The sequence below is a fragment of the Peromyscus eremicus genome, chromosome 14 (assembly GCF_949786415.1).
Source record: "Peromyscus eremicus chromosome 14, PerEre_H2_v1, whole genome shotgun sequence".
In the NCBI taxonomy this organism is placed as follows: domain Eukaryota; kingdom Metazoa; phylum Chordata; class Mammalia; order Rodentia; family Cricetidae; genus Peromyscus; species Peromyscus eremicus.
The window spans coordinates 69,099,925-69,126,961 of record NC_081430.1 but is presented as its reverse complement, the minus strand read 5'-3'; the positions used below and the strand labels follow the sequence as shown (position 1 = coordinate 69,126,961).

Genomic DNA, 27,037 nt, shown 5'->3' with positions numbered 1-27,037 from the left:
CCTGAATTCACATTCTTTCTACTCTAGTTATGACACTTGCTGTTTTCATCACAATATTATACAGTGCACTGCTAGCTAGGAATCAGCCCCACTGCTACATGGTCTTACTAACAGTGTGGAAGGATTGGGTTCTGGTTCAAGCAACTGTTGGGATGATTGACTAGAAACTGTTAATCCATAAAGTCCACTCTTTATCACTATAAAGAAAAGAAAAAGCAAAAATGTTTACCGTAATTATAAACATAGCTTTTATCTACTAAACTGAATTTTTTTAAATACAAAAACCACAGTAGAATAGGATCATTCTAGTTAAAGAGAGCTAAAGAGATGGCTCAGTGGTTAAGAGAACTTGTAGATTTAGTGCCCAGCACCTATAAAGTGGTTCACAGCCATCCAGTACTCCAGTTCAGGAAATTTAGAGCCCTATTCTGACCTCCATTGGCACCAGGCACAGACATGGTTCATATACATACACATATACAAAAACACAATTCAAAATCAATCTAAAACTTTAAATTCTAGATAAGACAGAATGTATTTTTTTTTTTATTGTTTTGAGACATGGTTTCTTGGTATAACTATGGCTATCTTACAGCTTGATTTGTAAACCCGTCTGCCACCACATACTAAGAATACGAATACGCACGCACGCACGAGCATGCACAAAAATGTGTATTTTTATTTTATGTTTATTGGTGCTTTGCCTGTGTGTATGTCTGTGTGATGTGTCAGAAACCCTGGAACTGGAGTTACAAGTGGGAGCTGCCATGTGGTTGCTGGGAATTGAACCCAGCCCTCTAGAATTGCTCTTTAACCTCTGAGCCATCTCCCGAGCCCCACTACTAACAATTTTTAATCAAATATGAATCTACATTTTAATAGAAAGCAGATATCCTCAATTACCCAACAACATTTATAAGACAAAAATTTAATGAAAATTGGTCAGTGGGTATATATGATCCATGGTGCTAGTCATATGAAACTGTCACAGAAATGTTAAACAGAAGAGATAGTGAAGAAAATGTTACATATTGTCATCATCTGATTCATCTTCTTCCTTCAAAGATTCCTGTTAAAAGAAAAAAAGTATTTTAAGTTTTTCATCTTGTTGCATTCTGTGGAACCCTCATATTAAACTTTTGTGACTACAAACTGTTACTTATACTTTAAAAATACTACCTTAACGAGCTAGAGAGATGGCTCAGTGGTTAAGAGCACTGGCTGCTCTTCCAAAGGACCTGGGTTCAATTCCCAGCAACCACCTGGCAGCTCACTACTGTCTGTAACTCCAGTTCCAGGGAATCTTGACACCCTCACACAAACATACTGCATGCAGACCAAATACCATATTCATATAAAATAAAAATAAAATTAAAAAAAAAAAAACTATCTTAAAGATAACCCAGTGATAAGTCTATTGTCCTGTGATAATTCAATATAAAAACATTAAACATTCAGGGGTGGGAGGACCTTAGAATTTTGTTTTGTTTTTGTTTTTAGAGACAGGGTTTCTCTATGTAGCCCTGCCTGACCTGGAACTTGATTTGTAGGCCAGGCTGGCCTTTTACTCAGAGATCCTCCTGCCTCTGCCTCCCATGCACCACCACACTTGGCCCATATTGGAATTCTCAAGCAGAGAATTTTTTTTTTAAATTAGGACAACTCTATCCCCCCAGAAGTAACCTAAAAATCTGTTATCCTTAGTTCACACATCAACCAAGTTACCTTATGACTCAGTCCATGGGACTATTTACAAGAGTGTTTTTGCTGTTGCTTACCTTGGCATATTTCTCTGCTTCCTCTCTTATATCTTTTGGAACAATTTCATGTCTTCCTTTAGTTACTGTAAAGTCAAGCAATATATTAAAAATGAGGATTGTGATTTGTAATACCATTCACTCTGCCTAATCTACAAATAGGTAGGGTTCATTTTTTGTTGTTTCCTCCCCCAATACTCAATGTTCCCAAGTTGAGCTTACTTGAAAATAAGTTTGACTTATAAATCTTGACAAGGACATAAAACATCATGTAGATGTTTCAATGAGAACTATTCACAACATCAGTTATTGCATTGAACTGTTTCATTAACTCATCTTAAAGTACAAATGAATTCTAGAATACATAAATGTCCAGATGTAACTTACATTCACCAACCCAGCTGAGCTCTAGTTCAAAAGCTTTATCCTTAACTTCATCATGTACTATATAAATTCTACAAGAGAAAAGAAATGAACATTAACACAAGTTCTGTGAACAGAGTATAATCTAGACATTTCATGCCTGGTGTTATTTATAAAATGATACACTCTCCAGTCTAGTTTGAAAATGAGAAAAGACAAATTAGGGGCTGGCAAGACAGCTCAGTACTAAGAGCACTTGGGTTTGGTTCTCAGCACCCACATGATATAGACTTACAACCATCTATAACTCTTTCCAGGGTATCCAACACTCTCTCTGGCCTCTTGGGTACTACATACGTATACACATGGTGCATGTAAGCAAAATACTTACAGAAAATAAAACTATTCTTTTCTTAAAATGGCAAATCTCTACAGATATTGACATACTTCTATTACTCAAATTCAGTTTATTTTGATAGTGTTTTAAAGCTTCAAATAAAAAAAAGACATCTCAGAAAGAAAACAGGCTCAAGTTGGAAAGGTCATCATGAACTGTGTGCTTTTTTCAAGATACCCATTTTTTTTTCTATTAAATACTTCAAAAACTAACCAATAATTTAAGCCCCCTCTCCCACTAAAACTTGTTTTTTAAGTTGTAAACACATTACAAACTTACAATAAGGCACATAACCAGTTACGACAGTAGTAGAAACAGCTGAGTATCAACTGACAGCAATACCTTATCTATACCTATAGTCCTGGAGGCTAAGGCAGGAGGATCCTGGGGGATGCCGACTTCAAATTAACAACCCCGCCCCAACACACAGAAACTAAAAATACCCAAAACAAAGCTTTCCTTCTCCTTAAACTTACTTTGGAGGCTCTGGGAAAGCCTTGCTATAATAGGAGAGGACCTTAGCTACACTAGGAGACGATGGCTTCCTGAGAGGGAGCAAACTGCTACCTACCAATTATAGAAAATATGAAAGGTGCCAAGGGCTGACTTCCACCAGGAACTTCAAAGACTGCGTCAGTGAAAGAACTGGATTGTGTGAGATTCACACTAGGGTAAGAACTTACTTCCACTTTCTAATGTAAGACAGTTCTTAACTGACAAAAGGAGAATGCCTTGCCATGAACACCTGCAAATAAAGAGGTATGGACTAAAGGGCTCACTGTCAGTCACTGTGACACCTCAGCTCTCATGACAATTTCTTCCCCTTTTCAATTCTATTTTGGGGAGGAGGTTGCAAGGGCAGAGGATGAATATGAAGAGATGGGATCAGGATGCATAATGTGAATTCCACAAAGAATCAATAAAAAGTTTAAAAAAAAAGAGAATTTTGTTTGCTACCATTCCTGCTTCACAGTGGAAGGTGAATGAGTTGGGGGGTGAGTTTTGGCAAGAACAGGAACAGCAGCAAACAAAATCCCTTTGTAAGACATTATAAGCACCATCTTTTTTTATTATGCTAGAACCCAGAGTTTTCCTTCTATTATAAAATACAAAAACTGAAAAACACTACTGCATAAAGAACCAACTCAGTACATTTGTTCATAGAGTTTGCCTGAAAAGATATCTACAAGATGTTTTAATAGAAAAGCCTGCATTCTTTAATCTAAATTTTTTTTGAAGGAGAAGGCTTTTTGAGACAGGGTTTCTCTGTGTAACCCTGGCTATCTTAGAACTCTCACTGTAGACCAGGCTGGCCTCACACTCAGAGATCCACTTGGCCCTGCCTCCTGAGTGAGTAGGCAACACCACGCCCTGCAAATTAATTTATCTTTTTGAATTACTACCCACCAGGTGTTCTGACTTTATTGCTTAGTATTTCAAAACTTGTTAAGCTGAACTCACTCTATACCTGTAATGTAAATCCTGTTTTCTTACAAAAGTTTTTTTTATAGAACTTATATGATAAATATGATAAACCTGAAAAGATTCTAAGAGCAGCTGGTATTAATAAGCCAGCTTCTTAAATCACATGCAGAGATAACTATGAACCTACAAAAGAAAGTTAGTGAAGCCACGTGTGTGGCTCCATGTCAGAACATGTATTCAGTATGTGAGACACATGTTCTATTCTAGCAACACACAAACCTACAGTGTTTAAGCACTGTTTTATTTTTTAAAAATGTAGACTTATTTACTTTATGTGTATGAAGGTTTCGTCTATGTGTATGTATGTGTGCTTTGTTAACTGTGGAGGTCAGAAGAGGGCCAATCCCAAGCCTCTTCTAACTGGAATTATATATGGTTACCATGTGGGTGCTGGGAATCAAACCCAAGTCCCATGCAAGAACAAGTGTTCTTAACTGCCAAGCCATTTCTCCAGTACCTGTAAGCATTCAAAAGTAGAATTTCTAAATGTCTACTATGTCCTTTTCCTATCTTTGAATCCTACTGCATATATACAGGTTTCTTTGTCACAAACTATATTTCTCAATCCCATTTATTACTTTTTAAAATATACCAAAGCATTTCATTAAAATGCCTTTAAAAAAATATGATCTCCAGGGGCTGGAGAGATGACTCAGCAGCACTGGCTGCTCTTCCAGAGGACCATCTCACACTTTTGAACTTTGACAAAGCTCCACCCCCTAATGCTTACACCATGATCCCAGAAACACAGCTGCTAAAATAAATCAAGGCCTTGAGACTCTGTCCCTACCTCAACTTTCAGAGCCAACAAGCAGACAGTACAGGCTACCACTCCCCGGGAGGAGTGCCCAGGGTGGCAGGTCTCCTATGCCCCTTAAATTAGCCAAGTTCTTCCTCCCAGAGCACATTGGCTGGGGATGTATTAAAGATGCATGAACTAGAATGGGGTCTGTGGACTGCACAGTCATCTTCAATTCCTGTACACCCCCAGGAGCCTGGAGGAGGTGGGCTAGTTGGAAGAAGTAACAACAAAACAATAGCTCTGACAGGGTAGGGAGGCCCTCCAGGGTTGGTACACATAAGAGACCCTGGCACTCCTACGTTTCGTGCCTGGAATGCCAGATGGGCAGCAGTGGCCCAGCTGTTACACTGCCTGTGCAGAGACATGCCCAGACAAACACTAGGAGACTGGAGGGTTGGAGGTGGGTATCCTAAGGGTGGTCCACGTCAGACACATTTGGTCAGGAAGGCTGCCTCCCAGATGGAACAGCAAGGGTCTCTGGTTTGTCATAAACTTTATTTCTCGACCCCATTCATTACTTAAAGATGTGACTTTCCAGGCACAGTGGCACATGCTTTTAATCCCAGGAGAGGTAGAAGCTGGTGGATTCTCTTTTGATTTCGAGGGCACCCAGGGCTATGTTGTAAAACTTTCGTTTCTAAATAAAGATGTAACTTGAATATATGCAGGCTAGGGGTTTACCTTAGTAGTACAGCACATTCTTAGCATGATAAAGGCCTGAGTTCAGTTCCCAGTACATTTTCAAACATAAGAGCTACTTAAGAATTAACATATATAGAGATGAGGTCAAGTAGGGTTTTGGGTTGTTGTGTGGGTGGCAGATCAAGTTTCAAACACTTACATCTTTGCAACTTCTTTAACTACATCACGGCAAGTCATTTCTTTCATCTACAAGAAAAGCACACTAATTAATTCTGTATAAAACCAGGAATAGTGATGCACACCTTTATCTTGGGAGAGAGACAGGCAGATCTCTGAGAATTCGAGGCCAGCCTGGTCAATATAGCAAGCTCCAGGACAGCCAGGGGTACACATAGACCTTGTCTCCAAAAACAAAGAGAGAGAAAGGAAGAAATGTGTAAACTATTTGCTTAACTATTTTCATGACTTAGTATTAATTACCAGTTGCTCTTTTTCTTTAGAGTTGGACAATAGCTTAATTCAATTAATTATATAGGTGGTTATGAACGGACAGGTGGCTGTTGAGAACTGGTTGGTCCTCTACAAGAGCAGTAAGTGCCCTTGACCACTGAGCCATCTCTACAGCTCCAGGGACAAGTTCTAAGATACCAAAAATGAGCCAGGTGGTGGTGGTGGTGCACAGCTTTAATCTCAGCACTCAAGAGGCAGAGGTAGGAAGATCTCTGAGTTCAAGCCAACCTGATCTACAGAGTGAGCTCCATGACAGCCAGGGCTGTAACACAGAGAAACCCTGTCCCGAAAAACAAGATTTAATTAAGCAGGTTATTAAAGGAATTTTATTTTATATATAACATAAATATATTGAAAGGATTGTATTTCCTTTGATTTCACGGAAGATCAAAGTAGAGGAAAAGCAGGAAGAAGGAAAAACGGTGAAGTGAGAAACCAAAGGCAGGCTGAGGCGGCTCAATGGTAATGGCATACACCACCAACCCTGGGACTGGCAATAGCACACCATGGGACATGGGCTCATAAATAGGAACACACCAAGTTAAACAATGCCATTAACAAATAAACACATGGAAACAAAAGCTTCTGTACCAACCAGGGCTACAACAATTAACTCAAAAAGACAAAGTTGTTTACACTGGAAATCACTCATTGTTCCTTCAGTAAACAATTGGGAATCCGGAGAAAAATCTAGGCGAGTGTCCAGCTGAGGAGTCTGAATACTGTAAGCATTAGAACTGGCTATGGCTAGTGTGATGGCATCCACGTGTGATCACAGCACTGGAGAGGCTGAGGTACACGGGTATAGAGTTGGTCTGCAGTAACAGGTATACAAAAGTGCTTGGGCAAACCAGTTTCCATTTTTCAGATACTAGGGTGATGAAATATTCTAGTACAGTGGTTTGAGCTGTCAGGCAGCTAACCACCACCACCTGCAATTCCAGCTCCAGGGAGGTGACACTTCCTTCTGCCTCAGTAGGCACAAGTGTACATTCCCGTACATACAATTAAAAGTAAAATTTTTGAAGCTTCACATAACCAAAGCAGACAACAGCCAGAGTATTTGGTAATGTAAAGAAAATGCTCTATACTAACAGCTGAACATAGTTCAGTTAGCAAAAAGTGGGTAGTTTTAATGTGAGACAAGGTCTCAGTGTATGGCCCAGCCTGGCCTCTGAACATGCAGCACTCCTGCAATCGTCTCGAGTCCCAGGTTACAGGGGTGTACCACTAAGCCACATGTGAAGGGGTAGTTTTAAACTTCATGCTTTCTTTAGGCACAAAGTAGGGAAAAGCACTTGAGCAGACACTAATACTTTTAAGATAAAAGCTAAGTCCAAAGACAAGATGTAGGAGGAAAATACAAAACAAAAAATCTTTTCTTATTGCAGTTGACCTAAGAATGGACTTTAAGGATGTATGTAGCAATATATATAAAGTAGTTTTGGGGGCTGGAAAGATGGTTCAAAGGTTAAGAGCACTTGATGCTCTTGCAGAGGGACCCAGGTTCAGTTCCAAACACCCACATGGTGGCTTACAACCATCTCTAACCCAAGTTCCAGGGAACCTGATGCTTTCCTCAGGCCTCCTTGGGTATAGACACACATGCACTACACAGACATGCACACAGGCACAACCCTCAAACACAAGAAATAAATCTTGAAAAAGTTTTAATTTTTTCCTTCTTGAGTCTTTACAGAAGCAATCAAAATCATGCAGGGATACATGATACAAGTCATAGATAATGTGTTTCCAGGTTTCCTATTTAATTAGTTAACTTCACAAAGACTCTAAAATCAAGTGGCATGATATTGTTGGACTAAGAGGTTTGTAAATCCCACTTCTAGTAAAACCCAGCATTCAATATACTTTACCTGAAGCTTTTCTATTTCGGTCTTTGCAGCTTGCCTGGCTTTGCCAATGGCACAGCCCCAATAACCCTATGTAAAAGGAGGGAAAGAAGAAAAAAGCCAATTAGGATACATGATTTGATATCATTAACAGTTACTACTTAGTGGTGGTACACACCTTTAATTCTAGCACTTGGGTCTTTGATTAGGAGACCAGCCAAGACTACATGGTGAGGCCCTTGTCTCCAAAAAACAAAACAAGTAAAAGAAATATCCAAATACATTCACATGAATGTCAAGGAGCTTGAAATATCAAACCTAATTCTAGAAGAATCTAGGTTGGGGCTGGAGAGACGGCTCAGTGTTTTAAGAGGACTTGCTGCTCTTGCAGAGGACCACGTTCAATTCTCAGCAGCCATGATTGTTTACAAACATCCTTAACTCCAGTTCCAGAGGGAGTCTCTGCCCTCTCCTGACCTTTGCAGGTCCTAAGCACACACAAGATACACATACATGCCAGCAAAACAGGCAAAAAATAAAATGAATAAATCTAATTTAAAAATTTGGGTTGGTTCCCCCCATGCTAGATTTCCCACCCAAAGCCTTGAAACTGCAGGCGACTACTCTACCCCAGCAGTTATCCTGCCCTATATCCAGTCTTAAGACACAGTACAGTGATGGGACAAGTACATACACACTCACAATACTATTTTTCACCAGGTAGTTCTCATCAAGAGCATCCTGAAAGCCAGTCACAAACTCTATGTCATATGTTCATTAATATAAAAAAACAGCACTTTCCTTAAATGAATTTTGGGTATTTATTCTTAAAATGCTGTGGAATGAAGCCAAGGCCTCACACATGGTAGGCAAGCATTCAACTATTATGCTACACCCAGGTGTTTCTTTTACTCTGAGACTTTGAGTCTTTGGTAAGCTGTCAAGATCCTTTTGAGAAGGCTCACGCTGGCCTTGAATTTGGAATTCTCCTTCTTCACCTCCACGTATCTGGGAATGCTGGTCACCACCACTACGCCCAGCACTAACTGAGTCTAAACAGTATTTTACGTAATGCACATGAGATAAATGATAAAGAAATGCCATTTAACGACAAGAGAATTTTAAATCACTTAACATGTACTCACGTATGAAACACCAGATGGATCAATCATGTAGAGCTGTGCACCGTCATTCGCACTGTAAGACCCTAACATGAAACTGCATGAGAACGAACAGTTTACAACATGCTTCTCAATACCATATATATTATTATCTATAGAGATGAAACTGTAAATAGATTTTCTTTGATAAAGTGCTAAGAAACAGATAACTTAGAGTTAAGTTCTTTGGTAAGACGGCTTCAATAAAAACTAGTACTAAACTACAGTATTTAAAATCCATGTGATTTGTTTAGTCAACCTTTCTTATGGAGCTTTTTATTCTGCAATATCAGAATGTAGCAAAAGGAGTAAGGACAGGTACAGACAAAACAACTCCAGGGCCTGAGCAAAGTTCCTGCACATTCACAGTTAAGGGGATAATGTGTGGTGAAAAGCACCCTTCATTTTATCCCCGGTGGTCCACTAGTCATTCCTCTGCAATGGTCAGAAATGGCTCAATATTTTTATATGCTCAACAAATTAAAATTAGGTTGTTAAGTGATCATGAATTACCAATTTTCTGAAACTATTTCCTTTAGAGAAATCAGCCTTAAGTTTGCCTATCTATCACATCCTGTGTAACATCCTAAGAGCCAACCATCCCGATCTGTGCCCAGCTTTTCCCCATCCAAACTGATGCAATTCCTCTTTCAGAATAGAAATCTGATCATCATTTAAAAACTCACCATGTCCTCTCCTGAAACCCTTTATTTTGGAGCTCTTATACACTGGCCTCACTGCACATCTGTAGTATCATTTCTACTACCTTTTTACTACCTCTGCACTCCCCAAAATGCCCATGTTTCACACCAGCACATAAGACAATCTTCACCCACTACCCCAGTATTTCGTGTATGTTTCCTTGTCACCTCTCTGGAACAGACCACTCCTTAATTGCTGCTCCACTATATTCAGTACCAATGCTGAGATCCTGTCATTTCATCTCTAAGGGCTATTTCATCAATGCGACATCTATGTCCCCACATTAATGACTAATTCATGGTATATGCTCAAGAAACCACTATTCCTAGAAAGGAGCTGACAAACATGGAACTCAGTTACAATGAAAGGCATTCTATACAGTCAAAAGAGAGGTTTCATAAGCAATTTGAATGAAACCCACAACAAATGCTCTACTGGGGTCTAACATTGCTAATGAATAAAACTCAGGTTTTCAACAGATCTCTCATTTCTGTATTGAAACATGGCCGATAGGCAACTTAAAGGCAAGATTACAGCTATATTAATAAGACATTGGCTTGTGCTAAAGCATAGCCAACTAGGTTTTGTTCTCTTAATTAAGACAGTCTCTTGTATTCCAGGTTGGTCTTAACTATGTAGCTAACAATAAATTCTGACCTTCCCCCTTACCTGCCAAGCACTGAGATTACAGACTACACTACCATGACTGTAGTCATGAGTTGTCAGAAACCAGACAGAAGGCTTTGCGGGTGATACACAAGTACTCTGAGTTACACCTCCAACCAATAAACTAAATGTCTTCATTTTAAATACTGTTACAACAGTTCTTCCAAGCCCCTATTACAAATGTTAACACCTATTCCATTTCTTGCTACAAGTGAATCCTCTTTCTCCAGCAAACACTTCATCTTAACAACAGAAACTGTGGCTATTCTAAATTATGAAATGTAATTTTGTATGGAATCACTGCTGACTGCTATTAAAAACAACAACAACAAAACGCACAGCCAGGTGGTGGCGCATGCCTTTAATCCCAGTACTTGGGGGAGGGGGGCACAAGAAGGTCTCTGTGAGTTCGAGGCCAGGCTGGTCTACGGGGGAGTTTTTAAAAAAAATTTTAAGAACGCCACTTAGAACCATTTTACTTATTAACTATTTAAACAGTTGTACCCCATGTCAAGATAGAATATACTGAGTATCAGGGACTTAATGGCAGAGAATTTATTATGATTAGATTAAAATCATAATGACAAGTTTTCTCATCACTTCAGGACTATGATTCCTTTCACTATTCCAACATTTTTAGGATTTTTTTAGAGACAGGCTCTCTAGATAGCAAGCCTTGAAGTCACTATGTAGCCTAAGCTGACCCTGAACTTGAAGGTCTTGCCTCAGCCTCTGAGGACTGGGATCACAAACATGTACAGTCACATCCAGCTTATAAGTATACTTTTAATGGTGCCTACTACTTTACGGCGAGAATTTGTCCTTCTGTGGGGCTAATCTGGGGGACTAGGAAGGTGTCTCAGTGAGCAGAGTACTTGCTGCCCAAGCATGATGACCTGAGTTTGATCCCCAGCATCCACAGAGAAGTGTGGTGGTGCATGTCTGTAACCCCAGCACACTGGTGGAACAGATATTAATAAAAGTCTAATTTGTGGAGAAAAAGAACTACTGTATAAATACGACTTAAAGGTCTCACAAAATTCCATACCTGCAGCCAAAAGGTCTAACAGCACTGTAGAGTGTATAAGCGTGTACGTACATGGCCACTCTGTCTGCAAGATGCTGTAATTATGGGGGGAAAAGACCTTATTAATACATTTCCATTACTGTTCAAAAGGTTCCTCGACGTATCATCAACTTACTTTGAGAGGAATGTTGTAGCCAAAGTTAGATCTAAAGTTGGACGCTTCCTCTCTTGCTATGTCTGCTAAGGAACGAGCATCAGCCAACAGACCTGCGACTGCCTGGAGAAAAAAATACCAATTTAATAGACATTCTTGTAGCAAACCAAAAGGCAAATCATCTACTATTGGCTTATCTAATAGTTTTTTTTTTTTTTTTTTTTTTTTTTTTAAATGAATATCATTTAAATACTATCTTTGCTTAAAGGTCTTCAAAGGGCATTCTGATGTTTTAATGTAAGATCATAGCTAATTTACAACTCAAATGTCCAATGTTCAGAAGAAACATTTCTATCAGAGTTCACTTTCCCAAATCACCACTTCATTGTAAAGAATAAAAAACAAAAACATTGCCTTTAATCCCAGCACTTGGGAGGCAGAGGCAGGTGGATCTTTGTGAGTTCGAGGCCAGCCTGGTCTACAGAGCGAGATCCAGGAAAGGCGCAAAGCTACACAGAGAAACCCTGTCTCGGGGGGGGGGGGGGGGGAAAAAAAAAAAAAAAAAAAAAGATCTTGGTCAAGGTTGGTTTTTATTTTAAAGCTGTACATTCAAAAAGTTATTTAAGCTTTTGTCTAAAAGCCCCAAAGGCTAATAACCAAAATTTTGCAGCCAACTGGCTAGCAAACTGCAAGGAGAAACTAAAATACAACATACCATTATCTTACAAGGTTGATGGCTTAAAACTACAGGGGCAGATGAATCTCTAAGTTTGAGGCCAGCCTGATCTACAGATGGAGTTCCAAGCTGGCCAAGGCTACAGAAAGAAACCCTGACTTGAAAACCCAAATAAATAAGTACAAACAAACAATCCAAAAAAACTACAGTTCCTGCCAATTCGTTAAGACATGTTGAGGCACTGAAGTCAATACCTAAGTAGCAGTGCAGAAAATTTCAAATTTGAAGAGACATAGTTAAACGTCACACTAGAGTATCTTATTCAAATAAGCCTGTTCAAACAAAAAAGCCTCTCTGCTTTCGTGAAAAGTTTTTGTGACGTCTAATAATTATCAAGTCACTATGAAGATGACAATTGCAGAGAGAGGAAATTTAGCCTTAACTTTCTCTGTCTCTTTCAGTACCTAGCAGTTTGCAGGTTTCTGTGTAGCTTAGGCAGGCCTTGAACTTGGGATGCTCATGCCTCAACCTCTTTAGTAACTGGAATTACAGGCCCCAGGCCCAACCAAATTTCTAATAATGCCATCAGCCTGATGACTTTATGTAACAAATAGGATAAATTTGGAAATTCTAGAATAAAATGTTTTTCAGCACTAAAGGGCCTACTGAAAGGAGAACTACTTAAGCACCCGCTTCTAGCTTTCTTTTAACCTGACAGGTTTCCTCAGAACATCACAAACACTAGCAATAATAAATCTGTCAAGGAGAGAAAATGGTGGGAAAAATCCTTCAGAAGGAAAGAAAAAGCTTAAGGCTTACGGGCTACTATCAATTCTTTTCTAGGTGTAGCATCATGTCTCTTTTAGAAATAAAGCCACCACTGAATACTACTGTGTAGCAGGCTCTGGAGTAACAATGAAACTCAAGTTTGAATCCAATTTTTTCTTTAGTAGGTGAGCACCTGTTAGCTCATCTGTAAAAGTGAGATGGTCAGGATTTGTGGTGGTATTGTGTTCCCCAAAATATTGTGCACCCTAATAAACTTATCTGGGGTCAGAGACAGAACAGCCACTAGATACAAAGGCTAGAAAATGGTGGCACTCACACCTTTAATCCTAGCACTCCAGAGGTAGAAATCCCTCTGGATCTCTGTGAGTTCAAGGCCACACTGGAAACGGCCAGGCATGGTGACACACGCCTTTAATCCCAGAAAGCGAGCCTTTAATCCCAGGGAGTGGTGGTAGAAAGCAGAAAGGTATATAAGGCGTGAGGACCAGAAACTAGAAGCATTTGGCTGGTTAAGCTTTCAGGCTTCTAGCAGCACAGTTCAGCTGAGACCCATTCTGGATGAGGACTCAGAGGCCTCCAGTCTGAGGAAACAAGACCGGCTGAGGATCCGGCAAGGTGAGGTAGTTGTGGCTTGTTCTGGTTCTCTGATCTTCCAGTTCACCCCAATACCTGACTCGGGTTTGATTTTATTAATAAGACTCTCTAAGATTCATCCTACAAGGATTAAATAATATAAATTATGTGACGAGCCCATACCCTAACACCTACCACACAGGTTGTTCTCTTCCCATTCAGGTAGCATAGTTACGACTACTTAGTTAAGCTGGGTGATGGTGGTGCACACCTTTAATCCCAGCACTTGGGAGGCAGAGGTAGATGGATCTCTGTGAGTTGGAGGCCAGCCTGGTCTACAGAGCAAATTCCAGGGCAGGCAGAGCTACACAGATAAACACTGGAAGACTAGTTCATTATGATTTTATTTATGAAAGTTCTTATGGAATGAAGCCTATCATCTACATATGACTTCAGCACCTACCTGTAATGTATTTATGGCTTGGCTTACACTCAGATGGTTTAGCTATCAAACTATGATCTAAGAGATGCCTAAGGAGCTATTAATGTCCTTCTCCTTGCACTTTACATAATTTCCTCTTTCTATACCTTACTATAAAGTGTTCTGATAACATTTAGTAATAATCCCCAAATAGATAAGAAAGGCTTAACATTTTTTGCCTCTCACATATTTATCTCCCTGGTGATCTATGCTGTTAAGATCTCATTTCTGCATACTCTGAATCATGTTCTCTCTCTCTCATCCTTAAGGCAACTTGAGTTTTCTTGTCACCAGTAAGGTTATAAAATTATTTCCTTTGTTTTAGATATTGAATGATCAAACCCAATAATAAATTTATTATCTCTTAAAAACAGAATTTAATGTACTTTGATTACATAAAAGAAATTAGTGAAAACAGGATGAACATTTTAAAGTGTGATCTTACCATTCCAACATGTCGATCAACATTAAAAAGTCGTTTATTGGAGCCTTCTTCATAAAGTTTAGAAAGGACTAATTTTTCTACCCCAAACACAACACCATCTTTACATCTGATCCCAATAGCTGTACTGAAACAAAAAGAAATTTTTCTTAGCTGAAATAGAAGAAATTTATATATAAAAATCAATAAATAAAAAGAAAATCAAAGGGCTGGATATAGTTCAGATGATAGAGCCATGGCCTAGCTTGTGAAAAGCCCTGGATTCAATCCCCAGCATCATATTTAAAACAAACAAAAAAAGCCGGGAGGTGGTGGCGCATGCCTTTAATCCCAGCACTCAGGAGGCAGAGGCAGGCGGATCTTTGTGAGTTCGAGGCCAGCCTGGTTTACAGAGCGAGATCCAGGAAAGGCGCAAAGCTACACAGAGAAACCCTGTCTCGAAAAACCAAAAAAAAAAAAAAAAAAAAAAAGTGTGCATATACTTGCAATCCCAGTACTTGGGAGATGGAGGAGGCAAGAGGATCCAAAGTTCAAGTTTATGATGTTTTTATTTATGGTAAGTTTATAGAGAGAGAGCACTTAGAGTTTGAGGCCAGCCTGGGCACAAGAGACCTTGTCTCAAAGCTAACTTTGGGCTGGGATGACAGTTTAATTAGTAGAGTCTTTGCCTACCAGGAATGAAGCCCTTGGTTCAATCCCCAGCAGCACACAGAAGCCAGGCACAATGGTGCACACCTGCTATCCCAGCACTAGTAAATAGAAAGGTCAGAATTTCAAGGTCATTCTCTGCTACACAGTGAGGTGAAGGACACCCTAAGACACAAAGGACCCTATCTTAACAATACACAAATAAACTGTAATATTTAAAACACAGAAAACTTTTAAACGTGTATTTTTTGTTAAACATGGCAGCACCTGATTGTATTTATTTTCTGTGTGTGCCTGCATGTGTGTGCGCTCCTGTTCATATGCACAGAGGTCAGAGGACAACCAAGGGAGTATTCTCCTGCCTCCATGTCAATCTCAGGGATCAAATTCAGGGCTGGTATTCTCCTGCCTCCATGTCAATCTCAGGGATCAAATTCAGGGCTGGTGGCAGGTGCCTTTGTCCACAGATAGACTCATCTTATTGGCCCACTTTAAAATGTTTAAAACTATCACCAGGCGGTGGTGGCGTACACCTTTAATCCCAGCACTCGGGAGGCAGAAGCAAGCGGATCTCTCTGAGTTCAAGGCCAACCTGGCCTACAGAGCGAGATCCAGGACAGCCTGAACTATTACACAGAGAAATCTATCTCGAAAAAGAAAAAAAAAAAAAAAAAAAAAAAAAAACCCACCAAAACAAACCCTGCCCCCAAAAAACTAGAGGCTAGGTGTAGTAGCACCCTGTCTCAAACAACAACAAAAAGACAATCCTACTGTGTAGCTCTTGGCTGGTCTAGAACTCACCATAACCTGCCTCTGCCTCTCAAGTGCTGGGATTAAAGATATGTGCCATGTCACACCAGGCTCAGTAAGCCCTGTCTTTAAAAAAAAAAAAAAAAAAAAAAGTGCATAACATACACAAAAAAGACACACTACATACAAACTAAAAGCAATGACTAAACTATTTTTCTTCTCACATTTCTTCCAATTATTCTGCAGTAAGTGTGTACTGCTTCTACTAAATATGTAAGTCAATAAAATATATGTCCTGTTACAACTCAGATCCTCTTTTTAGTTTTTTGAGACAGGGTTCTTTGTGTAGCCCTGGCTGTCCTTGAATTCAGAGATCCTCCTGCCTCTGCCTCAGGACTAAAGGCATGCACCACTACCTCCTGGCACAACTCAGATCTTAACCTCAAGTAAAATATAAAAATATTTATAAATTTAAAAAAATTTATAAAAATATAAAAATACAGGATAAACTGTATGATGTTCTTTCCAGATTAAAGTATGTTACTTACTTTATTTCCCTCTCTTTTAGTGGTGGGGAGGGTACAGGAGATCCAGCCAGGCTCTGCACATATGCTAGGCAGACACTCTACCACTGCACCACAGCCCTGGTCCTCTTTGTTTTTTCATTAACACTGTTATTAATGCTAACATGTAACTGTATTATTGTTTTACAAAACTTACAACTTATTCTTTGAGTGCTAGGCACTGCACTCTGCTCACACACACACTAAGCATGCAGCACGAAGGCAAATCTCCAGCCCTGTAGGGATCTGTCCTGCTTGTCTTTGTTTTGTGTGTGGTGCCAGGGATCAAACCCAGGGCCTTGTGCATGCTAGGCAAGCACAGTACCAGTAAGCTACACTCTGGGCCCTAAGTTTTGGGGTTTTCTGGGGGGTAGGGGAGGTGTTTTGTTTTTTTAATCTGTTTTATGAGACATGTGTTCTGTGTAGCCCTGGGTGTTTTGTGACTCCCTCTGTAGACCAGGCTGGCTCAAACTCAGAGATCCACCTGCCTCTGCCTCCTTTAAATCTAGCTGGTTGAATCTGAATGTGCAGAACTTATGTGTAAAGTGAGCTAACTATATTTACAACTATAAGCCATTTTAGGAAATATTAAATAATATTAGTACTAGTAAATAGGTCAGCAGTTTATCATTAGATATTTGTTGTTACATCCAATAAATTTTCCTGTCAATTTGTGCTTTTTTCTTTGTGTGGTGCTGAGAGTGGAACCCAAGAACCATACGTGGTAGGCAGTACTCTACCACTGAACTACATTACCAACTAGCAGGCCCCATACACTGGCTAATTTATTCAAGAACTTTGACAAACAGTATTATCATCCCTATTTTACAAATGAAGACGCTGAGGCAAAAAGACTGTATGCCCATCATTAGCAGTTAATGCACCAATGGTCAAACTCAGGTGTTAAGACCTCTCTTCTGTGGGTCACTGCCCTTGGGTTTCTGCCAGCTCCTGTCTGCCCAAGTGTCTAGTTAACACTCCCTCAAAGTGTACAGCAGCAAAGTGTACACCTTTAAACCCAGCAGTTGGGAGGCAGATGCAGATTAATAAATCTCCTTAGGTTACCCTGGCCAAGGTTCCAGACCAGCCAGCACTACATGGTGAGACTGTTTTTTAAAAAATAAAGGGTTTGGAGAGCTGGCTCAGTGGTTAAAAATACTGGCTTCTCTTGCAGAGAACCCAGGTTCAATTCCCAGCACCCACATGGCAGCTCACAACTGTCTTTAACTCCAGGTCCAGGAGATCCAAAATCCTCAACACAGACACACACGCAGGCCAAACACCAATGCACATGGAATAAAAATAAAGCAAAAAAAAAAAAAAAAAATTTTTTTTTCCAAAACGATAAAAAAGCAGGTGAGAGGAGGGAGGACAGGAGAATCTGTGGTTGATATGTAAAACCAATAGAAATCTCTTAATAAAAAGAAAAGAATTAAAAAAGATAAAAAAGCTAACAAGCTGGCTCAGTGGGTAAAAGTGTGCTATGCAAATTTGATTGCATGTTTGAACCCTGGAGCCTAAGTAAAGGAAGAAGATCTGTACAAGAAAGAACTCTGGAGAGGACTAAGAAGTTAAGATCACGCTGAGTGCGGTGGTGGCACATGCCTTTAATCCCAGCACTCAGGAGGCAGAGACAGGCCAGCATGGTCTGCAAATTGAGTTCTAGGACAGCTAGGGCTGTTACAAAGAAAAACCCTGTCTCAAAAAACAAAAATAAATTAGTCAAAATAAAATAAAGAAGTTGAGATTACTTCAAGTTATTATATTTGTTTGTGCTAAAGCAATATACAAAGCCTAGTTATCAAAACATACAAGGTACAGGATAATTCGTGGTTAAAACATTGACTTCAGCAGCAGAAGAGGGCTTCTTACCTACTGTTTTCCACAGCCTTCATAGCATACTCAACTTGAAAGACTCTTCCATCAGGAGAAAACGTGGAGGCTGACAGGTCATACTAACAACAAAGGAGGAGCAACAGTAAGTTTACAGCACATGTCTCTGCCAGCAACAGTCAGCAGACACTTGTTCTTTCTCAACACCAGCAATGTGTCATATCCTAAAGGAGAATGCTTTGAAAAGAAAGAAGCGTTCAGCTGTTGCTCAGGGAAAACTACACACCTTAGATTTCTCCTACTGAAAAGTAATGGGTCCAAGGAACAAGAGAGACGGCTCAGATGTTGCAGAGGACAGGGTTAGGTTCCCAGAACTCACATGGTGGTTGAGAACCATCTGTAACTCCAGTTCCAGGGGTCCAAAGCCCTCCTCTGACCTCCACTGGGCATGTACAGGTGTGCGCGCACACACGCGCGCGCACACACACATATACAAGCAGACAAAACACTCACACACATAAAACACTCAGTGACAAGGGAAGAGTCATCTATGACATGAGGGAGAATTTCCCTGGCACGTGACTTCAAGCCTTAAAGTGGAGATAAGCCTAGCCTGAGTCAAGGAATGTGTCCTGAAAAGGGGAGGAAGGAGCAGTGGTGAGAAATCCAAAACCTGAAGGAGAGTCAAACTAAGTTGGGGAGGTAGTTTCCACTTTATCCTTGATGGATGAGGTGTTGATGTGAGGAGGTGGGATGACCTAATCCACACTGTTGGTTTGTTTTACATTTATCTACAGTGCACATGCCATGGGGACAACTTTCCAGTCAGTTTTCTCTTCCTACCATGTGGGATCTGGGAATATAGAGCTCAGCATTTCAGGGACTGAACTCAGGTGTTAAGTCTTGGTGGCAAGCACCTTTACCCAGTGAGGCATTTCACAGGCCCAAATTCAAGCATTTAAAGAAATCATTCTGGCTGGAGACACCCAGCAGTTAAGAACACTTGCTGCTCTCCCAAAGGACTTGGGTTCAATTCTCAGCACACACACAATGGCTCACAACCATCTGTAGCTTCAGTTCCAGAAGACCTGACACCCTCCCTGGCTTCGGACAGACAACAGGCACACGTGTGGTGCAACATGCATACACATAAAACTAAACCGACAACACGCCGGCCTTGGGCTGAAACAAATTTAGAGCCAAGAGGTGTTGAGTGTGGAGCTCAGACATTCCAAACAATAGTGGCTCTGCTATACAAGAGAGAAGGAAATCTTTTGAGGACACAATTAAACATAAACAACAAACAAGCACTGTGGAGCTGGGATGGAGCTCACCTAGCATGCACAAAGTCTGGGTTTAGTCCCTTGGCATGTGAGTGCACATATGGGCACACACACACACACACACACACACACACACACACACACACACACACGGTGGGGGGCACACCTTAATAACAGTTCTCAGTGTAAAATAAAAAAGCAATCAAAGACAAATGATTTTCATTTGACCATGAGAACTGGACCATTCACTGAGCTGAAGGCTACAGCTGACTGTCCAAAAAGAGAATTCGTAATTCTACCTTCATAATCATTTCTTGCTTCGTGTCTAAATAATAAGGGTGGATCACCAGCACTCAAGGCTGACAGAGGAAGCTGCAGAGATCTAGCCGAGTCTTCATAGTATGGCCCTGTCTCAAACCCCTCCCACAATAGCTTTTTTTTTTTCTTTAAAAAAAAAAAGAGTATGGTTAGGATTTGGAACTCAGTGGCTTGCCTCTCGAGGCCCTAGGTTGGCCCTTCCATCTGCCCAGCGATACGGGTTAAAAAACAAAGCCAAATGGATAGAAATGACCAACAAATACTGGTATTTACAACTCTTGGGAGAAGTACGGCCGGGAAACAAGTCCTCAACAGGGAAACTTCCTAAGGCTCAGGGTTATTATTAGTTTCATGCTAAAATATTCCACATGGTTCTATCAGTTGACTATTGATGGGAAATAACAACACAACTGCACAGCGAATTTGCTGTGAGATATATTACTGAGCACTAATTCCAAAAAAAAAGTATTACATGACATTAGTGCCTCGTAACCAATTAAATCATTCCAAACATCAGCAAGTGGATTTAATTCTGAGCATCACAACCTTTGTTTTGTTTTTTTGTTTTTGAGACAGGGTCTCTTTATGTTGTCCTGAAATTCATTATGTAGACCGGGTTGGCCTCGAACTCACAGAGATCCTCCTGTCTCTGCCTCCCAAGGGCTGGGATTATAAAGGTGTGCACCACCCCACCAGGCGAGCATCAAAATCTTGGAGGAAACAAGGATAACCAAGAAACACAGTATTCATTACCTTTACTGCATACAATCAATAGATATTCGTTAAGTAGTTTATATATGGAGACAAAGGAAAGGTGGAGTAAATCTCTGCACACGGGGTGTATTTAGCCGCCAACAAATTAGGTCCAACTTGCAAATCCTCAAGACTCTACAAAAACCTGGGGCACTGAGGTTTGTTCGGGAAAAGCAGAACGGAGGAGAAAGGCAAAGAACTCATGACTCGAGCCTTCTTCGAGGCTCTGTCGCGACAGGTTTCCAGGGACTGTCCAGCGACAGTGACGGGGAGCCAGAGGAGGCCCGTGAGTCAGCAGCCCCGCAGCACCTGCCCAGGCGGGCCACACGACGCGCTCGAGGCTCAACCCGGGGCACTGCAAGCAGCGAGGGCTCGCAGGGGCTTCCCGAGGGTCGAACCCGGGCCCGAAGGACCACACCAGGGCAGGCCACCCGAGCCTTCACTTTCGGTTTCCACAAGCAGCGGAACAAAGTGACTCAGCAAGCCGGGTTGTGGCTGCGCGGAGGCGGCCGCAGCGGGCCCGAAACGCCGCCGGAGCCGGGGTCACGGAGACCAGGGCCCGGGCCGCGGGTCCCCAGGCCTCGGGCAGCGCCCGGGGTCCAGCGGCCCGGCGCCCAGCACGGCCTGCAACGCCGACCTGGAGAGGACGGCGCGGAGAGACTCACCCCGGTCCCAATGGAGCTCATGGTGCCGACCCCGGAGGCCGCCGAGCGCTGCCAGGCCTCAAGTGCCGCTCCTACGCCGCTCGCTGGGCCGCCGAGTAACGGGCTCGCCCATTGGCTGCGCGCTCCACCAATAGCCTGTCCTCTTGCGGGCGTCCCGAGGGCGGGGGAGCAGGGGGCGCGCGTGCGCAGAAGCCGTGGAGGCGGTTCCCGGGGGAAGCTGGAGGAGCTGTAACTCGTTGTTACTGGACGCGCTAAGGTCTGGTCCCTAATGGTCCGGACGAGCTAGGCTTGGGCACCTGTCCTCAGGAGTCCGGTTACACAGACGAGAGCACTCGAAAGCCGGGAAGGAGATTTATTCCAATGTGGCCACTTGAGAAACAAAAAGGCCCAGTGACCCCACCGCCGCCACCACCGTCCGGCTCGTGGAATCTTATTAAAGGGGGGCGCGCACGTGTTTCTTTAGAATATCTTCATCCCTGCCAGGAAGATTACAAAACTACATTCGAAAAGGCTAAAGAGCCGGGTGATGGTGTCCTAAGCCTTTAATCCCAGCACTCGGGAGGCAGAGGCAGGCGGATCTCTGTGAGTTCGAGGTCAGCCTGGGCTACAGAGTGAGATCCAGGACAGGCACCAAAACTACACAGAGAAACCCTGTCTCGAAAAAGAAAAAGGGCTAAAGAGCCTTGGGAACTCCAAGTGCCAGGCTCCTTCTAGGTACTGTCAGCTCTATCTTAAGAATTAAGGGGTAGAGGGGCAACAGATAAATCAGAGAAGTGGACAGTGGGGCCTGACTTTGTAGTGGTTGGATTTTTAAATCCGTTTGTAATAAAATGGAAGAAGCATGTTTTAAAATCCTGGAGACTTTTATTTTATATAGCCAGGAAACATTTTCCAGCATGGTGATTGATGCAAGTCTATAATCCTGATACACAGAAGGCTGCGACAAGAGGATCTGCAGTCCATGGCCGGCTTGGAATACAAGAGCCCCTGTCTAAAATCAAAACAAAAAATCACCACCACTACCACCACCACCAACAACAACAACAAAAAGCACATTTAAAAAAAAAGAAAAGAAAAGAATGCACTACCAGTCCGCTTTTGTTGAAGTAGTCTCAGGTATCTGAGGCTGGCCGAATATGACCTTGAACTCCTGATCCTTTCTGCCACTGCCCGAAGCTGGAATCCCAGCCCTGTCCATCACTCTAAGCCTCCTCGGTAGTGCTTTTCATAGGGAAAAAGAAGACAGCCCAACAGTACACACTGCTTTCAGCCGAGTTTCAGTCTCCTGAAGTGTGGACAGTGTTGCTGAGTTGTTGTTAAGTTTCCATGGCATTAACGTCTTTTTGTTTTGTTTTGTTTTTTGTTTGTTTGTTTTTCGAGAGAGGGTTTCTCAGTGTAGCCACCACGGCCGGAGTTTTTTATTTTGTTTTGTTTTCCGAGACAGGGTTTCTCTGTGTAGCCCTGGCTGTCCTGGAACTCGCTCTGTAGACCAGGCTGGCCTTGAACTCCAGAGATTCGCCTGGCTCTGTCTCCCAAGTGCTGGGATGAAAAGCGTGGGCCACTACCACCCAGCTTTTGGTGGTTTTTTATTTATTTTCGTGTGTGTATGTGGGGGGAGGGTTGTTTTGCATTAACATCTTTTTGAAAAGTATTTGTTTTTCGCCAGGCGGTGGTGGTGCACGCCTTTAATCCCCGCACTCGGGAGGCAGAGGCAGGTGGATCTCTGTGAGTTCGAGGCCAGCCTGGGCTTCCAAGTGAGTTCCAGGAAAGGCGCAAAGCTACACAGAGAAACCCTGTCTCGAAAAACCGAAAAAGAAAAAAAAAAGTATTTGTTTTTATTATTTTTAATTACGTGTATGGGGTGGGAATGGGGGTTGAGAGCGGAGAAGGGCTTTGGAGCGTGAGTTACAAGTGATTATGAGCCACTCTACTTAGGTGCTGGGAACAAAACTCGGTTTCTTTGGTTTAATTTTTTAAATTATCTCCTTTCTGTGTGAGAGATAAATGGAAGGATAAAGGCAGGCACAAGTGGAAAGCTGTTGTAGCTTTGTGGACAATTAGTGCTGAAGAGTCCTTTGAACTAGAGTAGTAGCAATAGACATGAAATGCTTGAAAAGACTTCAGGTATGTAGAGTGTGTTGGATAACTGGACGCAGAAAGTAAGGAGACCGAGGAAATCCAGTTGTTCTTCTGGCTAACAAAACATTGTGAATAACAGCTCGGCTTTGTTCTAATTCTGATTAAAGCGTTCTAATTGCAGTTTAGTGTGGTGGCATGGGTCTATAATCTCAGAATTTGGGAGGCTGAGGCATGAAGATCTCTTTGAATTTCAGGCCAGCCTAGACTATAGAACAAAATTTTGTCTAAAAAAAAAAAAAGGGTAAAAATCAACAACGATAAAAAAGCATTCTAGTTCCAGTTCTTTCATGAAGGATCCTAATTTAGAACACAGTGGATCAATAAAGTGTTTAAGGAAAGCAAAACGGGCCAACCTAGTCTACATAGCCAGAACTGCTTAGTAAGACCCTACTTAAAAAAAAAAAAAAAAAAAAAAAAGGGACAAGCCCCAGGCAGTGGTAGGCAGTGGTAGAGCATACCCTTAATCCCAGCACTGGGGAGGCAGAGGTAGGCAGATCTGTGAGTTTGTTTGAGGTTAGCCTAGTCTGCAGAGTGAGTTCCAGGAGAGCCAGGCTGTTACACAGAGAAAGTCTGGAAAAGGCTATATTCACAGGAGGGTTCCCCTTGAAGATAAACTGTAAGTAAGTACTACAGATTTCAAGTATGTGGCTAAACTTTCCCATCACTCACTTCTTTTGTGCAATACATGGTATTTGAGTGCCTAATGCATTGGTAACTGAGAATCTGGGGCTTCTTCCTGCTAACTAACCCGCTTGAAAGCCTGTTTGTTGATTAACCTTGTATCTTAGAGAAAGTCGATGATCTGAAATCTTAGGTCCTTGAGTGTTTACCTGATTCCTAACAAGAATTAAATGGATTTGTAAGTTATTTGAAATTACTTCTAGAAGTACTACATATGGAATTGGTAAGCATTTTTTGTTATAGGGTAATGAACTTTTGAGGCTGAGTACCTAACAGTACTTTGTAAATAGTAGATATTTAATATGATTTTAACAAATCACAATAATGATGGTTTTTATAATAATCACTAACATTTATCAAAATAGTTAATGTTATATGTCATATAAATTATCATTAAAGTAGTAATTTTTCTTTTGAAACAGGGTCTCAATGTGCAACCCTGGCTGGCCTGAAATTTACATTTAGACCAAGCTGGTTTTTAACCATCAGTAACTGAAAATTTATGCGTTCTGGTGCCCTCTCCTGGTGTGCAGATGTAAATGCAGACAAAATACCCATATAAATACATAAATTACATCTTTGGGAAAACTAAATCTTTTAAGGCACATCTTATTTTTTAAATTAACCCATGAACCTTGTCCTGTATATTATTTGTGTGTTTTATGGATAGAGTAATAGGGATTGTTAGTCCCACATTTATGATATCTTAAAAAAGAAAGAAAGACTATTTGGGCACTCCTTAATTTAAGTTTACCCACTTTTGTTTTTGTTGTTTTGTTTTTCAATTAGGCTTTAACTTGAATTCCGAGAAATAGGATTAGCCACTAGCCCCATACAGACACACTCATCACAGAAATGTGCACATTCCTTGCCTAGAGAAATTCACCAGTAGCTCAGAATGTGTGTACGTCCATAGATGGCTATTTCATCATCTTGGAGTGTCATAATGAGATTAGGAACGTCTTCTCATTTACTCTTAGAATTTAACAGCTTCCCTTCTCCTCTCTTCTATTCCGTTTTTTTGCTGTTTGGTTGTTTTGTCTTTTTTTTATCCTTTTTTTTTTTTCCTCTGCGAGAATTTGCACTCTTACCTTTAAGAGTATAATTCTTTAAAAAAAAAGTATAATTATTTCATATTAGTTTATTATCAATCTATTGGTTATATTTTCTTTTTAGAAACACAATAGTGAATAACTAAAAAGCAAATGTAGCTGTACACTTCTCAAAGGGCAGAAAAACAGAGCCAATGTGTATCTGCCCGGCTAGCTCAGTCGGTAGAGCATGGGACTCTTAATCCCAGGGTCGTGGGTTCGAGCCCCACGTTGGGCGGCAGTCTCCTTTTGTCTGACGGAGGAGCTCAATTTACTCTCAAAGATTCGCGTGTCATTAGAGAACACTTTTAACTAGGCTGGATTCCTAAACACGGCTAATTAAAATGTTTTTAATATTCATCGTCTCTGCGGCAATACCGTTCTCAAACTGCGCTTGCGCACTCAAAAGCCCAGGTTCACGCCCACGGCTGGGGTCTAAACCAGAAGCAGAAACTTAAGACATTTTTAAGACTGCTTTTTCTGTGTTAGCTTTCAGCTACCAGCAGCAGGAAACTTCTTTTTTCCTAATAAAACTGTGAGCCCTGATTTTGTCTTTTTTTTTTTTTTTTTTTTCAAAACACAAGCGATCTGGTGTCAAAACAGACGTAGTGCGGCAGGGCACGGAAAGAACTAACTTCCTGATTTGCAGCGGTTCCCCAGTCACTCCGGCTCTCCTCCCGTCAACGCAGGGCTTCCTCGGGGGATACGGGAGGGAGATTCCCCCCCCCCCCCCCCCGCCCAGCGCTGTCTTCCCCGCGGTCCGATGTGCACCGGCAGCCAGCGCGCAGCGTTTCTGGGGAAGTGCGGGACCTTCAGCGCTGCCCTCAGAGACTCACCCGGGGAACTGACGTGAGCATGGCAGCCCGATGTGTGAGAGAAGCCTAAGTAGCTTCTCCCCTGCCCGAGGACAGCGTGGGCTCCCGAGAAAGGCGCCCCGGGCCCTGGAGACTCCTGGGCAAGCCAGGTCCCCCCCCTCCCCACCGTCCCTCGGAGAACTCTGTGTAGACCAGGCTAGCCTCGCACTCACAGAAGTGCCCCTGTGTCTGTGCCCCACGCGTCCCGGCCCCGGGTGCGGCGGCACACCCCGTAATCCCAGCCCAAGGGAGGCTGAGTGAGGCACAAGGCTCGCTCGCTCGCTCCAAGTTGGAAGTCAGCCTGGGCTGAGACTCAAAAAAGAAAGTGGGTGGGGTAGTTTGCGATGTTGACCTTGTTTCTACGACGGGCAGCCGAAAGGCGGGACAAAACTACGGTTGATAAACAGGCAGTTGGCAAGAAAGGGGTATTTGGTGCCTTGGGATGGACAGTGACCAGCTTGCTCTGTAAGAAAGGGGCAAAAGAGTTCAGACCGTTCATGCTCTGGGGCTTGATCTCTCACCACTTTCCGGTGCCGGGTCTACGTTTTCCTTTTCCCGGCCAACTCTAGCCAGGCTTCCACGTCCTTCTCCTGCTCCTCACCAGTCATCAAACTGCTCGTTAAAATGCCATCATCGCCACTTCACCAAACCCAACAGTTAATTGCCGTGCCTAATCCATTGGCCTATCAGAAACACTACAAACTTGGTCACTTCATCCTGGCTCCACCTCCCGCCAACTTCCAGCACTCCAGACCCCTCCTTAGTCCTTCTTTTCTGTCCTATCTCCTAACTTGCGAGTGCCCCAGGGATGAGTTCACTTTCTTGCTATATTGGCACAGCCCCACTTCTGTAAATTCTGGTAGAGTACGTCCCGGGCCCCTCAGAGCACGCAGGTGGGTTCTGCGGAAGACACTTTTTATATAGCCTTGTTGGGCTGCTGTGTACAGTATTCGTAATAAACTGGGCACTATTTCTGACCAGGT

The 27,037-nt window shown here is 42.0% G+C and overlaps 1 protein-coding gene and 1 non-coding gene across 5 annotated transcripts; one reads left to right on the top strand and one right to left on the bottom strand.

The window, feature by feature from the left end:
- Positions 1-908: 908 nt before the first annotated feature.
- Psma3 (proteasome 20S subunit alpha 3) lies at positions 909-26,746 on the bottom strand. 4 transcript variants are annotated; one of them, XM_059278966.1, is made up of 11 exons: positions 26,576-26,746; positions 18,310-18,392; positions 14,480-14,603; positions 11,537-11,638; positions 11,383-11,456; positions 8,952-9,024; positions 7,831-7,896; positions 5,646-5,692; positions 2,145-2,212; positions 1,779-1,843; positions 909-1,069 (listed from the first exon to the last, which is right to left on the bottom strand). In XM_059278966.1, the coding sequence occupies exons 2-11, from the start codon at positions 18,330-18,332 to the stop codon at positions 1,025-1,027; spliced, it is 687 nt and encodes a 228-aa protein (XP_059134949.1). In that variant the 5' UTR covers positions 18,333-18,392; positions 26,576-26,746; the 3' UTR covers positions 909-1,024. The 4 variants fall into 4 exon arrangements, with proteins under 4 accessions (XP_059134949.1, XP_059134950.1, XP_059134948.1 ...); XM_059278967.1 differs by lacking the exon at positions 26,576-26,746 and adding an exon at positions 25,836-25,920; XM_059278965.1 differs by lacking the exon at positions 26,576-26,746 and adding an exon at positions 21,290-21,748.
- Positions 25,366-25,438, top strand: Trnak-cuu (transfer RNA lysine (anticodon CUU)). The gene has a single exon. It is a non-coding gene; the product is annotated as a tRNA-Lys (tRNA).
- Positions 26,747-27,037: the final 291 nt, after the last annotated feature.

Coding starts and splice junctions, on each gene's coding strand:
- Psma3 (XM_059278965.1), bottom strand. CDS start 21,310: ATGAGCTCCATTGGGACCGGG. Junction 14,604..18,309: donor AAGGCTGTGGAAAACAGTAG/GTAAGAAGCCCT, acceptor TTTTTGTTTCAG/TACAGCTATTGGGATCAGAT. Junction 2,213..5,645: donor GTTAAAGAAGTTGCAAAGAT/GTAAGTGTTTGA, acceptor TTTCTCTTGTAG/AATTTATATAGTACATGATG.